Here is a 16,217-nt window from a genome sequence, read left to right on the forward strand (position 1 = left end):
GTACCCAATCTCTATCTTTAACTATCAAAATACCCACTTTTTTTCAACCAAACAAAAATTAGGAGTGACCGAACATACACTGTACATATGAGTACACAACCGTCCTCCTTTTTCTTTGTTGCCTACTTATTCTCTCTCTTTTCCATTCAATTCCTCTTGTTGTTTCTCTTCATTCCCATCTCTTTCACATACCTTCACTATGTCTGCCCGCCCCCAAAACATCGGTATCAAGGCCATCGAGGTCTACTTCCCTTCTCAATGTGTTGACCAGGTCGAGCTTGAGAAGCACGATGGTGTCAGTGCTGGCAAGTACACCATTGGTCTTGGTCAGACTAAGATGAGCTTCTGTGATGACCGGGAAGGTATGCTTTCTTACAATTGAACTCCTAAGAAAGGAGAGAACATTGTGAATTTGGATTAACGATAATGCAACCTTCAGACATCTACTCCATGTGCTTGACTACTCTTTCATCCCTCTTCAAGAAGTATGAAATTGATCCTAAGTCAATTGGCCGCCTCGAGGTTGGCACTGAGACCCTCCTGGACAAGTCCAAGTCTGTCAAGTCCGTCCTGATGCAGCTGTTTGCTGCTTCTGGAAACTTCAACGTTGAGGGCGTTGACACTGTCAATGCTTGCTACGGCGGTACCAACGCCGTATTCAACAGCATTAACTGGCTCGAGTCTTCTGCTTGGGACGGTCGTGATGCTGTTGTTGTGTGCGGTGATATCGCTTTGTACGCTGCTGGTGCTGCTCGCCCCACCGGTGGTGCTGGTTGCGTTGCCTTGCTCATTGGTCCCGATGCTCCTATTGTCTTCGAGCCCGGTCTGCGCGGTTCTTACGTTACCCACGCCTACGACTTCTACAAACCCGATCTCACCAGCGAGTACCCCGTTGTTGACGGCCACTTCTCTCTCCGCTGCTACACCGAGGCCGTCGATGCCTGCTACAAGGCATATGCTGCCCGTGAGGAGACTCTCAAGGTTGCTAGCAAGACCGAGGAGGCTGAGACTGCTCTGGACCGCTTTGACTACATCCTTTATCACGCCCCCACCTGCAAGCTGGTTCAAAAATCCTTTGCTCGTATGCTCTACAATGACTTCCTCGCAAACCCCACACACCCTGCCTTTGCCGAGGTAGCTCCCGAGCTTCGTGCCATCGACTACGAGGCTTCTCTGACCGACAAGGCCGTTGAGAAGACCTTCATGGCTCTGACCAAGAAGCGCTTCGCGGAGCGTGTGAACCCTGGCCTCCAGGTTGCCACTCTCTGTGGTAACATGTACACTGCTACTGTCTACGGTGGTATTGCTAGCTTGCTGAGCTATGTTACCTTCTCCCCTAGCGAGCCTAAGCGCATTGCTCTCTTCTCCTACGGTAGTGGTCTGGCTGCCTCTATGTTCAGCGCCAACATCGTTGGTGATGTCTCGAAGATTGTTGAGAAGTTGGACCTGAAGAACCGCCTTGAGTCCCGTACCGTCCTCGCTCCTGTTGAGTATGATGCCATGTGCAAGCTGCGCGAACATGCCCACCTGAAGAAGAACTTCCAGCCTACTGGAAAGACCGAGACTCTCCAGCCTGGAACCTACTACCTCGCCGAGGTTGATGAGATGTTCCGCCGCAAGTACGAAGTCAAGGCTTAAGAAGCCTTTCGATACCCCCTTTCTTTTTGCCGTTGGCCATGACCAATTTTAGAGACGGTGCAGAAAAAAGATTCCCCATTCTTCAGCGTTATTTGTTTGCATCAGAATAGACTATGCAAGGCAAAGTCCTTGCTAATTTTTTTTTGGGTCTGATTTTCGTTTATTACCTTTGCCCTTAATGGCAAAATGAATGTGATGAGATAAGCTGGATAATTCCAGTGCTTCGGGTTATTAGGGCTAACTTAACATTGGAACTACTTAGCCAAATAATGACATAACATACTATTCAATTTGCTTAGCGCACTAGATCCAATCATTGGCACATCTAGTAACAATAAATTGCTAATTATGGGTCTTTTTCAGTCTCAGAAACTGTGATGGTGAATCACCCCCAGCGCGTACATTCTGACATCTGTAGCCGCCGAACCTCAACTTCCATCACACTCAGATCAAATCTCTTTCCCTTGACTCTTACCCATTTTCAAGGTTCTTTGTCACAATACTCATCCATGTGCTATTTTTATCACAGATTCTCGGACACTTGACTACTTAACCGCCCACTTTGGCGATTCCTGAGGCATGGCGCTCTCACCCCTAAAGGGTATTCCCTGCTCTCATGATGCCGCTAATTACCTTGAGATTGCGACCTAATTGTTGCTGAATTGAGAAGTCCTCGATCACTTTGCATACAAACTAAACCTAACAAGGAATCTGAAGACTGATACTGAAGCAGATGCTGAATATAGCAACACTTGACGCGCGACTGTCCACTGAAACTGCACTATGCTCAGACAAAGGCCCCATACTAGAGTTTCAGTACCCCCTGTCGCGCAACATTAAGCTCAATTGTCGGCAGTTTCGCGTTTCATCGCGTGAAAGTCCTGCTCTTAAAGACCAAAAAAAGATTTGGAGCCTCGGAGGCGTCACGATGGAGCCCCTTCTCCATGTTTCAGATTGCTCAGATCCACTATAGTTCGTCAGTGGGCCCTTTTCTATGCACAGTATGACATTTCTGCATGATTGTTTGAGCCTGTCTACTACCATTTAATATCCAAGATATTCTCCTGTATCGCGTCTTTCTTACTCCAAGGTTCACAAGAAAAGGGCTTCCACTTGAACGACGTCCTGTCCTTCGCTGGTCTTTACATTGACCTACATTCGTTTTTTATACTGTCCTTGATCAAGAAGTTTCCCTTATAGATCTTCCAAGGCTCCCTTCCTACAAAACAGGATCAGTCCAACACTACTCTATCATGTCTACTCAACACATTCATTATCAACCAACAACGCCACCGGCTCTTCCTCTTGAGGACTATGTTGGCTTGAATCATAGTCGAAACCTGTCAAATGCATCACTATATTCAGATGCATCATCGCCATGGTCCACTGTGACAGGCAACACCAGTCCCGGCCTGTCTCCAATTCGACACCATCATGGCCCGGCACTTTTACCAAAGACCCGGCCTCAAGATGTGGTGATTGAACCAGTATCTGCCGGTGGTCCTCGTCGCCAAAGTCGGATTTCGTCAACTTTAAGGAACCCGCCAGGCTTCGCCCCTTATACCCTCAGTAGGCCTCGTACTCGGCGGAATGAAGTGGATGCGGGTGATTATATGAGCCTGGCCTCTCCCATTTCCCCAGTTGCCACGATAAGCAATGACAGCTCATTTGCCTTGGCATCGCCAGTGACCATTGTTCATACCCGTCAGCGTAAATCTGCTGGTCACTCTCGCTCGATGTCAACATCTAATATTGACGAGGCCACCTTGAGTCGATATGGGTATCCTACATACCGGCAACTTCCAAAATATGTGCCCAATATGCAAGCGCAAACAACACCGACTACACCGGTGACTCCAGTGACCCCGAATATTGTAGTTCATCAGCCACAACTGGAAACATCGATGAAAGTCCCCCACATTGGTCCTGTGCGCCCTCAACGCCCATTGACAGTTCCAACTCCTCGATACTACTGCCAAGTGCCTACACCACAGAAATCACCAGTACATCTGCTAAGTCCTCATGAAGCTCCCTCATCAACAAACCTATTTTCTTATTTGACTACGACAACTCAATCAATTAATCTTGTCCGCAACGTGAGCGTGATTCCTACCAGGGGCATGCACGACTATTTCTGGTGGGACATTCGCAACCTTCGAAACTGGTCATCATTCTCGCTCGCCACCTTTGATTCGATCCACGGGCTCACCAAACTATTAAAAACGGAGATCCCAGAATCTCTCGCCCCGCCAGTTGCAGTCTCATCTTCGCGTCTGGCACCAGAATCAGAGCCTGGGCTAGTTAATTTGATCGGTGACCTCTATGCACCACGGGTAAACGCAGCAGTAGCTATATCCCAAGGTCAGGAGCATATTCAACTCTACGCAGCACCTGATATGCGTCATACAGGGCATAAAAACCACGGCCACCCACACTTCCTCGCCAACTATGCCACAGACACAGACTGTACGGGTAATGGGCTTCCCCGAGGACGTTTGGTCGGCATCGTGAAGAGCTTCGATCGCTGGAATTCCGGCATGCGCAACGAGGCTCCCCACCGCCGCGTCGAGTATCTAAATGGACTGGCACACCTACAGAGATGCATGCGCGAGCACTCCTGCCGCTACGGCTTCATAATCACAGAGATAGAGCTAGTCTGCGTTCGAGCTGGGTGCGACGAAGGCAACGACGTCCCATACTTTGGATTTCTGGAAATAGCCGCTGCTATTCCTCTTAAAACCGCTGCCACACAAGCAGGAGACGCACCTGCTCTCGCAACGCCCATCAGCACACGCTCTTTCTCTTCATCTTCCCATGGCTCTTCACATTCACATTCAAGCTCAAATTCCCGTCCTGAGTCTGACTCTCCAGCCTCAGAGTCAGATACAGCCAATGATAGCTTCGCGGCTACCCCCATGACGGCAAGCTTGGCTTTATACTTTCTGCTCATGCTGTCTAAGTCTGTGCCTCTTCCTTCTCAACCGTCCTCTCACCTCAACGTTGGTGGACCAGGCGCCCTCTCACGACAGCGTATACTGCCAGAAACCAAGGACAAGTGGATTCCCGAACCACAGATTGGTGAACGGCGGGACGCTAAACGTGTTCGTGGATGGGTTTGGCCACAGGATTCATGGCACAGGCGTGAAGGCGGTGGCGTCCGAACAACCACAAATGCGGAGATCAAAGCGAAGAAGTGGCATAGATAAGTATTGATCTCATATCTAGTTTCGGATATGTATGTATGGGCTTTTTCTTTCTATTGTTGTTTTTGAAGCTGTATGATTTATCTGAGTAATGATTTTCGAATATCCTTTTAATCTGTTTGCATTTGACAGAGCTTTTTTCATGATTGTTGTTTTCTCTGTTTATTCCCCCTTGAAGTTTTTTCTACTTGATAGCTAGTCTTTGAATATATTGACACCTTTATTTTCAGGCTCTATATTTCCTTGTCAATTGAAAGTTCAATAAATGGTCATCTGGTGTCAGGTTCTCTTTTGTTACTGATTTGATTATTTGGTGGATCATTTTCTTTTTTCAATATTCGAAGTTTTACTATGTTAATAACAGACTAATGTTTTTACTGTACTGTGTTGAATCAGAGAGAAAGTGAAGCTGGAATCGAATTCCCAAGGTCCCCAAAAGTCTGAAGTCATGCCCCGTTCTCGATTGTCATAACGCAACTAGAGCTGTGGGGAATTTCTAATACTATATCCCAATACGGTACTGATCTAGTCCTGAGTACCTTGGAGGAGGGTACCTCGATAGCCAGATGAGACATTGCAGTACGCGGTATGGGTATAAAAGGGATCAATAATCAATCTTCTCCATCCATTCAAATGGAACTTAATTATCATCATTCCACTTCTACACCACATAAGTCACATCCCAGCTATCATAAACAAGATGCAAACATCTCCATCCCAAGAAAGAGATGCTGATCTCCACGATGTCATAATCATCGGAGCAGGGCCTTGTGGCTTAGGCGTCGCAGCTCGTTTGCACGAAGAAACACCGTCGGCAATGTTCACAGATGAAGAACACCAGCGCTATCACTGGATAAAGAAGCACGCGGGACGGATGAAGCTCATCCAGGCACGTGGAAGTAAGATGAACGGGGCACCCGCAGAGAAATGGAACTTTGGACAACAGAAAAACTGTTCTTGTTTCAGGGAAGAAAATGCTGCATACAAGGAGCGTCGAAGATCGATAGACTCAACATCATCAGAGCCTTCTCTTTCATCCTTGTTGTCTACCTCTTCTGCAGCGTCATACTCTACCCTAGTCCTGGATGGCTCGGATGATAAATGGATGAAGAGGTGGAATGATGCTTTTCGTGCATTGGAAATCAAGCAGCTTCGTAGTCCCATGTTCTTTCATGTTGACCCCGGAGATCGGGATGGCCTTTTGGGTTATACGCAGGAAATGGGACGGGAGGATGAACTATGGGAGATACCCGGGTGTGTGGGTAAAGAGATGAGCAAACATAAGCGAAAAAAGAGAAGACAAAGTGGAAAGTCTCAGTGAGTCAATTAGAAACCAAAGAATTTGCTTTTGCGATGAACACTAATTGAATAACAGGGCGATTGGGGTCGAAATTGATGAACGAGATAGAAAAGACTACTTCTCCCCTTCGCCGGACCTTTTCAAAGATTATTGTTCATCCATTGTCGAGCGTTATGGTCTCAATCAACCAGGTCAAATCTTAAGACAGGAGGTCACGAATATCGAGTATGACTTTTTGTCCGATTCCCTCGACTCAAAAATATTCACTGTGACCACTTCAACAGGCCAGAAGTTTTACAGTAGAGCTGTTGTTCTCGCTATTGGAGTCGGTGGGACGGATATAAAGAAAGTGTTTCCTTGGAGACCATTGAGCAAAGAGGAAGGTTCGGAGGCTTGCTGCCATAGTATGGATATCAAGTTATTCCCCTTTCCCGGTTCCAACTTACGCAGAAAGATCCAATACCGAGAGCAAACCAACGTGGTCGTTGTTGGAGGTGGGCTGTCTTCGGCACAGATTGTTGATATGGTTGTGCGAAAGGGAGTCACTAGAGTTTGGCTTTTGATGCGCTCTGACCTTAAGGGTAAGTTGTCTTATGAACCGTTAGTTACCGATCCCTATGCTGATAATACATAGTCAAGCATTTTGATATTAGTCTACCTTGGATGGGAAAGTATAAAAACTGGGAGAAAGCAGCCTTCTGGTCCGCCGATACAGACCAAGGTAAGCATTTTTGACTCTGAAGAAGAAGAGACCTGACCTTTTGCTTTTAGAACGTCTTGGAATGATAAAGGCTGCACGAAATGGTGGAAGTATTACACCTCGCTATGTCCGAATACTCAAAAGCCACGCCGCAAATCACAGAGCCTCTATTCACCCACGCACCGTGATAGAGTCCCATGCATATAATCCAGAAACTCATACCTGGACCCTAACAACCGATCCGCCAATTCCTGACCTCCCTCCAATAGACTACATCTACTTTGCAACGGGAGCCCGCGCAGATGTACGCGAGATGCCATTGTTAAGTCAGATCACAGAAAAGTACCCGATTGAAGTACAAGAAGGACTGCCGTGTCTAACCGATGATCTTATGTGGAGAGAGGATGTTCCTCTTTACATGACTGGACGAATGGCGGCACTACGTCTAGGACCTGGAGCTCCTAATCTTGAGGGTGCCAGGCTTGGAGCGGAGCGTATTGTATGGAGTCTAGAGGAGATACTGGAGAAGGATAGAGGGATTGGGAAGCAGTGTGAGTGGTTCTGTGGACTGGGAAATCGGTATGCATCGCTAGATTCAGAAAGTGAGTGAGCTAGAATGTAGGCCTTCAGGTATTTGAATTTTATCATTGGTAGTTCATATTGTCATTGAATTCCGTATTTCTAAAGCCCCAATTTTATAGTTACCCCATGGCCAATCACATGATGTCTAGCTTCCCCGCAATGTAATTGCAACGTCCTTCAACCTCGACAGATTACTTCTTCACTAGAATGCGTCTTTGTTTAATTTAACCTGCGCGATTCTCCTTGAGATCGGCTGCACAGTGCAATTGTTCAAAACTAACCTTGGAACTGCAATCTGTACTTAAGCCGACAGTAATCTCCCAACAACGATGAAAGAACCCCAGCCCCCTCCGCCAGATATTCTCGATGCACCAGTCCACCACCCCACTGAAAAGCCACTACGCTTTCTTGTAATTGGAGCTGGATCTCGTGGAAACGCATATGCGCGTGCCGTTACAACAACTACAAAAGGCTCCATCCATGCCGTTGCCGAGCCACACCCATTCAAGCGCCGAGAATTTGGCCAAAACTACATATGGGGCAGCAAAGGCTCTCCATTTGAAGGCCAAGAGTTCAGCGATTGGCGCGAGTGGGTGCAATGGGAGAAAAGGCGTCGCGAAAACGCTAGTCTCAAAGGTAAAGATGAAGGCCCTGTCGGCGTGGACGGGGTCTTTGTGTGCACTCTAGACGAAACTCACATAGAAGTCTTGAAGGCCATCTCTCCACTAAAGTTGCATGTTCTTTGTGAAAAGCCTCTAGCTCTCTCACTGGAAGATTGCCTGACCGTCTACCGAACCCTGCAGCCTCCTGAGGGCGACGCCCAAAGACCCAGAGCACCTACGAATATCTTCTCGATCGGCCATGTCTTACGCTACAGCCCACACAATATGCTCTTGCGCAAGCTGCTCCTCACAGACCGGGTAATTGGCGACATAGTCTCGCTAGAACACTGTGAGCCCGTAGGCTGGTGGCACTTTTCCCACAGCTACGTCCGCGGCAATTGGCGGCGGGCAACACCAACCGGAGACGGTTCCTTACTCACAAAGTCCTGCCACGACATCGATTTCATCCTCTGGCTTCTCTGCTCGCCGCCTTCTCTTGAGACAGCGCGTGAATCTGGCCACAAGCCGCATTTTCCGCGCTCCATTTCATCTACAGGCTCGCTGACACAGTTCCGCCGTGCGCGCAAACCCGCCGCCGCAAAGGATGCTACTAATTGCCTTTCGTGTCCTGCCGAGCGCGACTGTAGCTATAGTGCCTTGCGGATCTATAAGGATCGACACTTCGCAAAGGGCCACCTGAAGTGGCCGGTTGATATCGTTTGTCCGGATATCGAAGATGTTTATACGACAGAGGGTGAGGCTGCGGCTGAATCATATCTACTTTCGCGCTTGAGTGAGGATTATAATCAGGACACGGATCCTGATGTGGATATTGCTGCGCGGCCCTGGTACGGACGGTGTGTATACGAGGCTGATAATAACGTATGTGACGACCAGGTCGTCACTTTTGCCTGGGATGACGAGAACGAACCGCCAAATCGACTCGCCAAGACGGCCTCGTTCCATATGATTGCACCTACAGAGAAGCAATGTGAGCGCCGGGGACGTGTCTATGGAACGACTGGTGAGATTGAATATGATAGCCAAACCATCTCTATCTATGACTTTGCTTCGGCAAAGACGTCTGTCATAGATGTGCCTCGTCCACCGCCTGAGAGAGCAGAGTCGCATGGTGGTGGTGATTACGGCCTGGCAGGACAGTATGTTCGGGCTGTTGATGCCGTAGTCAACGGTGGGTTAGATGTTGAAACGGCACAAGCGCGTTTTGTGGGCTGTACGTTGGAAGAGGCGGTTCGGAGCCATGCGATTGTATTTGCGACTGAGGAGGCTAGACGTGAGGAGAAGGTTGTGAAATGGGGGACATGGTGGGACGAGAAGCTAAGAGCTTCCATTTCTTGATATTGATAGGAGCCCTTTGACATGACTTGATGATATTTGATTTACGACCTTGTCCCGGCGTAAAGCTAAAGTTAATCTGACACATATAATGGACTGGAATGCTTGATCGAAACCTTGTACTGAAAAGCAATAGTCGAAAAGCAATATTCAGGAATAGCCTTGAACTCACCTAGGGTCTTGTATTGCCAGAGTAAACATGTGGACTGCTTGAAAATAGCCCTGCATATTTCAAAATAGAAAATAAGAAAGCGCAGTCAGTTTCGAAGGCCTAACCTTACATATTCATCAAAATGGAAATAAGCCCTAATTGAGGCCATTTAGTAAAAAAAATTGGTGAGTTCTCTTTGGTTGAGCGTGTCATCCTCAGTACAGGGGCTGTATCTGCTCATCTGACTATGTCCCCGAAGGGACATAAGTGGACTCGAATTTGTAAATTATATACTTTGACATTCTGCCCTGATACACCAGAATGAGAGATCGGAAATGGCGCTAGTCCCATTTCAATAATTTTGTGGATACAGAATCATTGGCCTGAAAAAGTAGGCTTCACAAGTAGTAAACACCGTTCACTTGATATTCAACAAGCTTGCTTATTCCGAGCCTAGTTCCATATTCTTACCATTCACTATTTGTATTCACCCGCCACTATTCACTGCTTGAGATGATTCTTCTATAGGTAAACGAAGCTTATGGCTTGAGATTCACAATATGCGCCAATTCCACTCTGGATTAGAGAAGAGATAGCATTGTGCAATATGGTGTAGACTGTACGCGCAAATGCTAACATCTCTCGTTCAAAAGATTGTCTATCAGTCTTCATACTGAGTCTCGAGGTCATTTCTAGATGGGGATATCGACATATCTAGGATTATATTACGACAACTTCTTGAATTCTGGGACCTTGGAAGACGGTTGTGTCTTAGGCCTGATTGCTAACATTACTATGGAATAAATAAATAAAAAAATCACCATTCCTATATCACGCATTGATTCTGCGGTCGGTAGGAAAGGCTGTGACTCCCATCCAGCGGGACACACTTGAAAAATATAATCCACTCTTTTAAGTCTTGACATCGGGCTCCTCACGGCCGACATACTCCTTGAACTTGAGCAGAGACAGAGCCAGAGAAATGTTCTCGCTCAGGTACTCCTGAGCATTGAGACCGAATTTGGACTTGTCATCCTCGTAGCGCTCAACGTACAAGCGGATGGTAGCACCGCTGCTGCCAGTGCCGGACAGACGCACGACAATGCGGCTGCCATCGTCGAACTTGGCGTACAGACCCTGGTTCTTGGACACACTGCCGTCAAGGTCGGTGTAGGAGAAGTTACCGGCATCCACGACCTTGCGGGAGGAGACGGAAGAGCCGATGAAAGAGCCGCTGGCGATCAGGTCGGAGAGGATGCCGACAACCTTGTTTGCGCCTTCGCTGTCGACGTTCTCGTAGTCATAGCGAGTGAAGAAGGTGCGGCCGTAGGTCTGCCAGAAGTCGTTCTGGATAGAGGCGATGCTGGGAGTCTCCTCGGGCTTCTGCTTGGAGACACCGGCAATGATGTTCAGCCAGGCCACGATGGCCCACAGACCATCCTTCTCACGGATGTGGTTGCTGCCAGTGCCGAAGCTCTCTTCGCCGCAGATGGAGATCTTCTTGTTGTCAAATAGGTTGCAGAAGAACTTCCAGCCGGTGGGAACCTCGTAGCTCTCCAGACCCTGGGCCTTGGCCACGCGGTCAACGGCGCCAGAAGTGGGCATCGAGCGGGCAAGACCGTAGACGCCCTGCTTCTGGAACCAGGGGATGAGCTTGGCGTGGTGTGCAATGATTGCCAAGCTGTCACCGGGTGAGACGAAGGTGTTGGCACCGTAGATCATGTTACGGTCACCATCACCATCACTGGCGGCACCCAGGTGCACGCCGTTCTTGTCAACGGCCTCGACAAGCTCGTGTGCGTACACGAGGTTGGGGTCGGGGTGACCGCCGCCGAAGTCCTCCTTGGGCACGCAGTTCATGATGCTGCTGGCGGGCAGACCGAGCTCCTTGACGAAGATGTCCTCGCCGTAGGGACCGGTGACACCGTGCATACCATCGAAGAGAACCTTGAAGTCCTTGTGAGAGGTAAGGAACTCCTTGATCAGGTCGAAGTCGAAGATCTCCTTCATCATGGTCAAGTAGTCGGTGGTCGAGTGGACGATCTCAACCTCGAGGGGACCGTAGGTCTTGGTGCCGATGGTAGTGGTGTCGACAGCGGGGACATCGACGTAGTTGTAGGAGGTGAGAGATTTGGAGGTGGCGTAGATCTTGTCAGTCACGGTCTCGGGGGCGGGAGCACCGTTAGCGAGGTTGTACTTGATACCGAAGTCATTCTCGGGACCTGTTCAAGTAGTTGTTAGCCACCAGACTCGTAGTAGAAGAAAGCAAAAGAGAGGGAATAAAATGGCCTACTTACCACCGGGGTTGTGACTGGCAGTGAGCAAAATACCACCAGTAGCACCACGCACACGGATCAAGTTACTCGCAGCGGGGGTACTCATGATACCATTCTGACCGACTAGGAGCTTCTTGACACCATAGGCAGCACTAATCTTGGCGATCTTAGAGATCACCTCAGTGTTGTAATAGCGACCATCACCTCCAATAACGAGGAAAGCACCCTCAGCACCCTCAGGGATGGACAGGAGAATACTGGTGATGAAGGACTCGGAGTAGTGGTCCTGCTGGAAGACCTTCACCTTCTTACGGAGACCCGAACTAGAAGAATGTTAGGGTTATAAATAGAACAAGAGAGAGAAGATGGAACATACGTGCCCGGCTTCTGGTCTGTGAAGGGCTTAATAGAAACAGTCTGAACCGACATTTTGAGGATAATTGGAGAGTTGAGGAGGTAGAGAAGCAACGGAGGAATGAGGGGCAGAGAAGGTTGTTTACGTGCACTAGTTTAACAAGCCCCCCCCTGTTCCGAGACATTAACGAAGTCAATTGGGGATTTATCTTCTTTCAATTTATTCCGGGATAATCCCCTGAGCTACTTTGTATAATTAATTCCCTTTATTCCGAGTTGCCAACTATTGTTCATCCCCTTAGGCGGGGCAGTTCCCAACACCGTCTCCATATTTCCATTTCTAAGAAAACTCCGGATTGTCGAATTTCAAATTCCAAATTCCAATTCAACCAAATAGCTTTTCCTTGTAGAATCGCATCTCCTCGATACTTTCAAGAATATCATCTCGGGCCAGATGAACCAATCGTTTAGGAGGAACCTGCGCAAGTAACTCATCGCTTCCCCAGCGACGCGCCGCCTCCTTGAAAGTACTCACGTCTAGAATGCGGTAGTGCAGATGCTCCATGATCTGAGCATAGGGCTCACACACGAGGAAGGCCTTGTCAGCGTGAACACTGTTGCCAGCCAACAGACCAGAACGTGGAGTGGGGATGTGGCGTTTGATGTAGGCAAGGAGCGAGTCGGCAGCGGCAGATGGAGTTGTGCTCGAAGCACGAACAGCGGCGGTGAGGCCCGTGCGGCCGTGGACGTCAATACACCATTGCGACATGTTGTCCAGGGTTGAGTCTGAATGATGAATGACAGTTTCAAAGCCGTCGGGCTCTAGTAATTGCAACTGAGCATCGGTTATAAAGCAACAAATCTGGAGGATCACGTCTTTCTCTGGGTCTAGACCTGTCATCTGTGTTTGGTGAGCTGTGGAGCCCTTGGATGGATATTATATAGTACATACCTCACAGTCGATCCAGACCAAGGGGTCCTTTGAGGGTTCTAGTGGCATTGTGATTGTGGTTGTGGTCTTGGTCCTGTGTGTCTGGATGGGTTGTTAACGAGCTGTAGGGATAGAAAAGAGTCGCGGATTGGATAGGGCAGAAATGTTCGACCTGGTGGGGAAAATAGGAAAATAGGAAAATAGGAAAAAGAGGCAGACTGAACCCGAATTCTATTGCATAAACTGAGTGGGATTGCGCAAATTCGAGTTCGTACGAGCATTGAGAAGATGACGAGGAGAAATGGAAATTTGATGAGGAAGTCCTACAAGTCTTCATAACGCGACATACAGAAACAGGAATTTATTACTTGAAACCGTCCCTAGTTATGAACAGGTCGCCCATAAGCGACAAAGCGAATGCATTTCTCTTTTCCAAGATGGATGTTTCCTGTATTGTAGTTTGGACGTGACGGCGTAATGATAGAAAATAGCCAACTTAAATGGTCAGCAAAAAGCATGCATTGAACACAGCATGTTGCTTCAAAATATTTCATCATGCAGAAAATAAAACGAGGGTATCTATCCCAACCTCGAGCCTAAGCAATAGATGACGTTATCACAACTCCTCATCCTCCAGTGCAGCAGCAGCTTGTTGCGAGTTGAAACCTTGCGTGTTACCAAACAACGGAGCACTGGTGCTCTTGATCTCATTGGAATCTGTCTTCAGGACTCCATCAATGGAACCAGAAGTATCGGCAATTCGACGCCGCAGCGAGTTCTCATCTGCAGCGGAGACGCTCGGTCGCTGCTTCTTCAATGGACTTCCGATGAATGTATCGTCCAGGGTGACAGGAGGTTGGGGCGACTCGGATGGACCAGCAGCAGGGGCGGGCTTCGTTGGAGAGACGGATCGTTCAGTGGTCGTAGGACTCGTGCCAGTATTGAAAATCCCGGTAGAGTTTCCCACATTGATACTAGTCGGCTCAGCAGAGTGCTGGCGCTTGAGCTATGAAAAGGTCAGTGGGTTTAAAGATTTTTAGACAGGAAAGGGACTTACCCGAATTTTGCGGACACCTTCCGCTAGCTCTCCTTGGCGTCGAATGTCATCAGGAGACAGAAAACGGTCGTCGTCTTTAGCTTCCTCGTCATCGGCATTGCCCAGAATCGGGTTGTCGGTATCATCTTCGTCACTGTCCATATCATCGCCGTTCTTGCCCTTTCGTGTGGAATCATCGCGGAAACCCACGAAACCAACAGTTCCACCAGGCTTGATAGGGCCAAGGTTAGCAAAATCTTGTAATGACTTCCGCTTCGCCGCCGCCGGGGTTTCTGGCACTTTAGCATCCTTATAGATGCCCATCTTCTGTAATTGTCCTGGATTGAATGTTAACGGTGTTCAGAGGCGAGATGATCAATGGGTTACTTACGTTCGCCACGATACATAAAAGTGAAAGTGGCATAAGGCTTGTCCGTTGGGTCAATGCCCGTGACTGTTTGTGTGCTGATAGTCTTCGGGTCCAGCGTCTTAGGCTTTGCGAAGCTCGTGGTGTGATCAACATCGGCATCTCCTCCAGTACCATTGTCTTGAGCTCCCTCGTCATCATCCTTCGCATCAAATTGCGGCGAATATTCACCGCGTTTGATTTCACCTGATGCCAGTACTCGAAACAAGGCTACCTTGATCTGGCCGGTTGTTTCAGGAATTGGGTCATCATCAGAATCGGACAAGTCGTCATCAGATACAGATATCAGCGGATCTTTCTCATCATTGCCATAGCGCATGATGCTCTTCGGCTTGGATGGGGAGTTCATATCCATGTGACTCTGTCGCTTTTCACGGCGCTTCTCCATCTTTTGCCGCCGCCGTTCAATCTTAGCGGCTGCGTCCTTGCCCTCCAAGTCTAGACCATTGAGCCAACGCTCTAGGCCAACCTCACGGAAGAGAAACTCGCGTTCGGCGATACCTCCACCCTCGGCGGTGACCCAACGCGAATTCACCCATGTCTCCTCTCCCCTCCGCAATAATGTAGCCACTTCCTCCTTCTGTCGGCCATCAAAATAGATGTAGGCAGCTACAGTCTCGTTCGGAGAATTGGTCATTGCTTGATATGGCATAACCGCGGTGGAGCTCGGCGTTCCTCCCACAATTTTCGGCTTTGGGTAGGGGCATTCTGACGTTGGTTTCGGAGTGGAGTAAGGGACATCCTGTCCGGAATTGAGAAGAGTTATGGAGATGGCGAAAGTAGACTGCTCGGCCTTGCCATTTGAAGAATCGGGGACTTTCGGCGGGGGAACAGGAATAAAGCAAGCTATGCGAGAGGATCGCAATTGGCGCTGAATGGAGTACTCAGAGATAGGGCCATCCGGAGTATGGATGCTCACAGCAAGTCCCTTAAAACAGGGCATGACGGCGCCTCGCGGAGAGGTAGGGGGGTTGTCAAAAGCTTATTGTGGTATGGAGGGGGGATTGTCGAAGGAGTTAAGAAGTGGCCCTGAAGGAGGGATTGCCCCGCGGGCACAAGAGGGCGGGTTAATCCTGGTATGGAAAAAAGGAGGGCTTACACCTGAAACAGGCGGGGTGATAGACAGTAAAGGTTCTTATTTTTTTTTTCCTTCTTCTGAGATCGATGAGGTGAGTTGGGCTTTAGGAATCGAGGCGGTCAGAACAACGTGTTTAGACTGGTTTGAAGCACCTAGAAACCCACTAAGTCTGGACTCCACACGGTTGATAGTTGTTGGTGAATCTCGGTGATGCTTATTTGTGGGGATATAACTGAACGTGGGTGAATTGTTAGTCCTCGTAGTTTACAGTATAGTTCACAAATCCAAGGCAGTATGAAGTTCCAAGTGCATACTTCAGAGCATCGCAATCTTGGGCAGATGAAGAGGGGGGCGGAAGTGGACCAAAACATATCCGAACCCCACGTGATGCACTTTAAGTTGTGACTATCGACATCTTACTATGTCATTCTTTGAAGCATCTCAGCCATATAACCTTTGGTCCCTAGGGTCTACTGAATTCTATCCACTGCCCAAGGCCCCTCACCTCTACAGTCTGCCTCGAAAGATCCCAGATCCAGGATCTATCAATCTCGTCATCCCCTCAAGTCCCCCACATCACCTG

At 48.6% G+C, this 16,217-nt stretch overlaps 6 protein-coding genes across 6 annotated transcripts; 3 read left to right on the plus strand and 3 right to left on the minus strand.

Annotated features, from left to right (window-relative positions):
• Positions 1-199: 199 nt before the first annotated feature.
• erg13 (hydroxymethylglutaryl-CoA synthase) lies at positions 200-1,638 on the plus strand (the record flags this gene model as incomplete). The annotated part of the gene is made up of 2 exons (XM_057210680.1): positions 200-362; positions 440-1,638. 2 exons carry the CDS (start codon positions 200-202, stop codon positions 1,636-1,638), a joined length of 1,362 nt encoding a protein of 453 aa, XP_057060223.1.
• A 1,253-nt stretch (positions 1,639-2,891) lies between these two features.
• Positions 2,892-4,844, plus strand: N7495_008030 (uncharacterized protein; the record flags this gene model as incomplete). The annotated part of the gene is made up of 1 exon (XM_057210681.1): positions 2,892-4,844. The coding sequence occupies one exon, from the start codon at positions 2,892-2,894 to the stop codon at positions 4,842-4,844; it is 1,953 nt and encodes a 650-aa protein (XP_057060224.1).
• A 697-nt stretch (positions 4,845-5,541) lies between these two features.
• On the plus strand, positions 5,542-9,384 carry N7495_008031 (Gfo/Idh/MocA family protein; the record flags this gene model as incomplete). Its single annotated transcript, XM_057210682.1, has 5 exons — positions 5,542-6,095; positions 6,217-6,722; positions 6,776-6,862; positions 6,913-7,420; positions 7,737-9,384. The coding sequence occupies 5 exons, from the start codon at positions 5,542-5,544 to the stop codon at positions 9,382-9,384; spliced, it is 3,303 nt and encodes a 1,100-aa protein (XP_057060225.1).
• Positions 9,385-10,444: 1,060 nt separating this feature from the next.
• On the minus strand, positions 10,445-12,237 carry pgmA (phosphoglucomutase PGM2; the record flags this gene model as incomplete). The annotated part of the gene is made up of 3 exons (XM_057210683.1): positions 10,445-11,754; positions 11,830-12,131; positions 12,185-12,237. The coding sequence occupies 3 exons, from the start codon at positions 12,235-12,237 to the stop codon at positions 10,445-10,447; spliced, it is 1,665 nt and encodes a 554-aa protein (XP_057060226.1).
• A 310-nt stretch (positions 12,238-12,547) lies between these two features.
• On the minus strand, positions 12,548-13,162 carry N7495_008033 (oligoribonuclease; the record flags this gene model as incomplete). The annotated part of the gene is made up of 2 exons (XM_057210684.1): positions 12,548-13,087; positions 13,115-13,162. The coding sequence occupies 2 exons, from the start codon at positions 13,160-13,162 to the stop codon at positions 12,548-12,550; spliced, it is 588 nt and encodes a 195-aa protein (XP_057060227.1).
• Positions 13,163-13,709: 547 nt separating this feature from the next.
• On the minus strand, positions 13,710-15,499 carry N7495_008034 (uncharacterized protein; the record flags this gene model as incomplete). Its single annotated transcript, XM_057210685.1, has 3 exons — positions 13,710-14,099; positions 14,151-14,467; positions 14,521-15,499. 3 exons carry the CDS (start codon positions 15,497-15,499, stop codon positions 13,710-13,712), a joined length of 1,686 nt encoding a protein of 561 aa, XP_057060228.1.
• Between the last annotated feature and the right edge of the window lie 718 nt (positions 15,500-16,217).

The sequence above is a fragment of the Penicillium taxi genome, assembly GCF_028828555.1.
Source record: "Penicillium taxi strain IBT 34144 chromosome Unknown utg000005l_segment0_segment0, whole genome shotgun sequence".
NCBI lineage: Eukaryota > Fungi > Ascomycota > Eurotiomycetes > Eurotiales > Aspergillaceae > Penicillium > Penicillium taxi.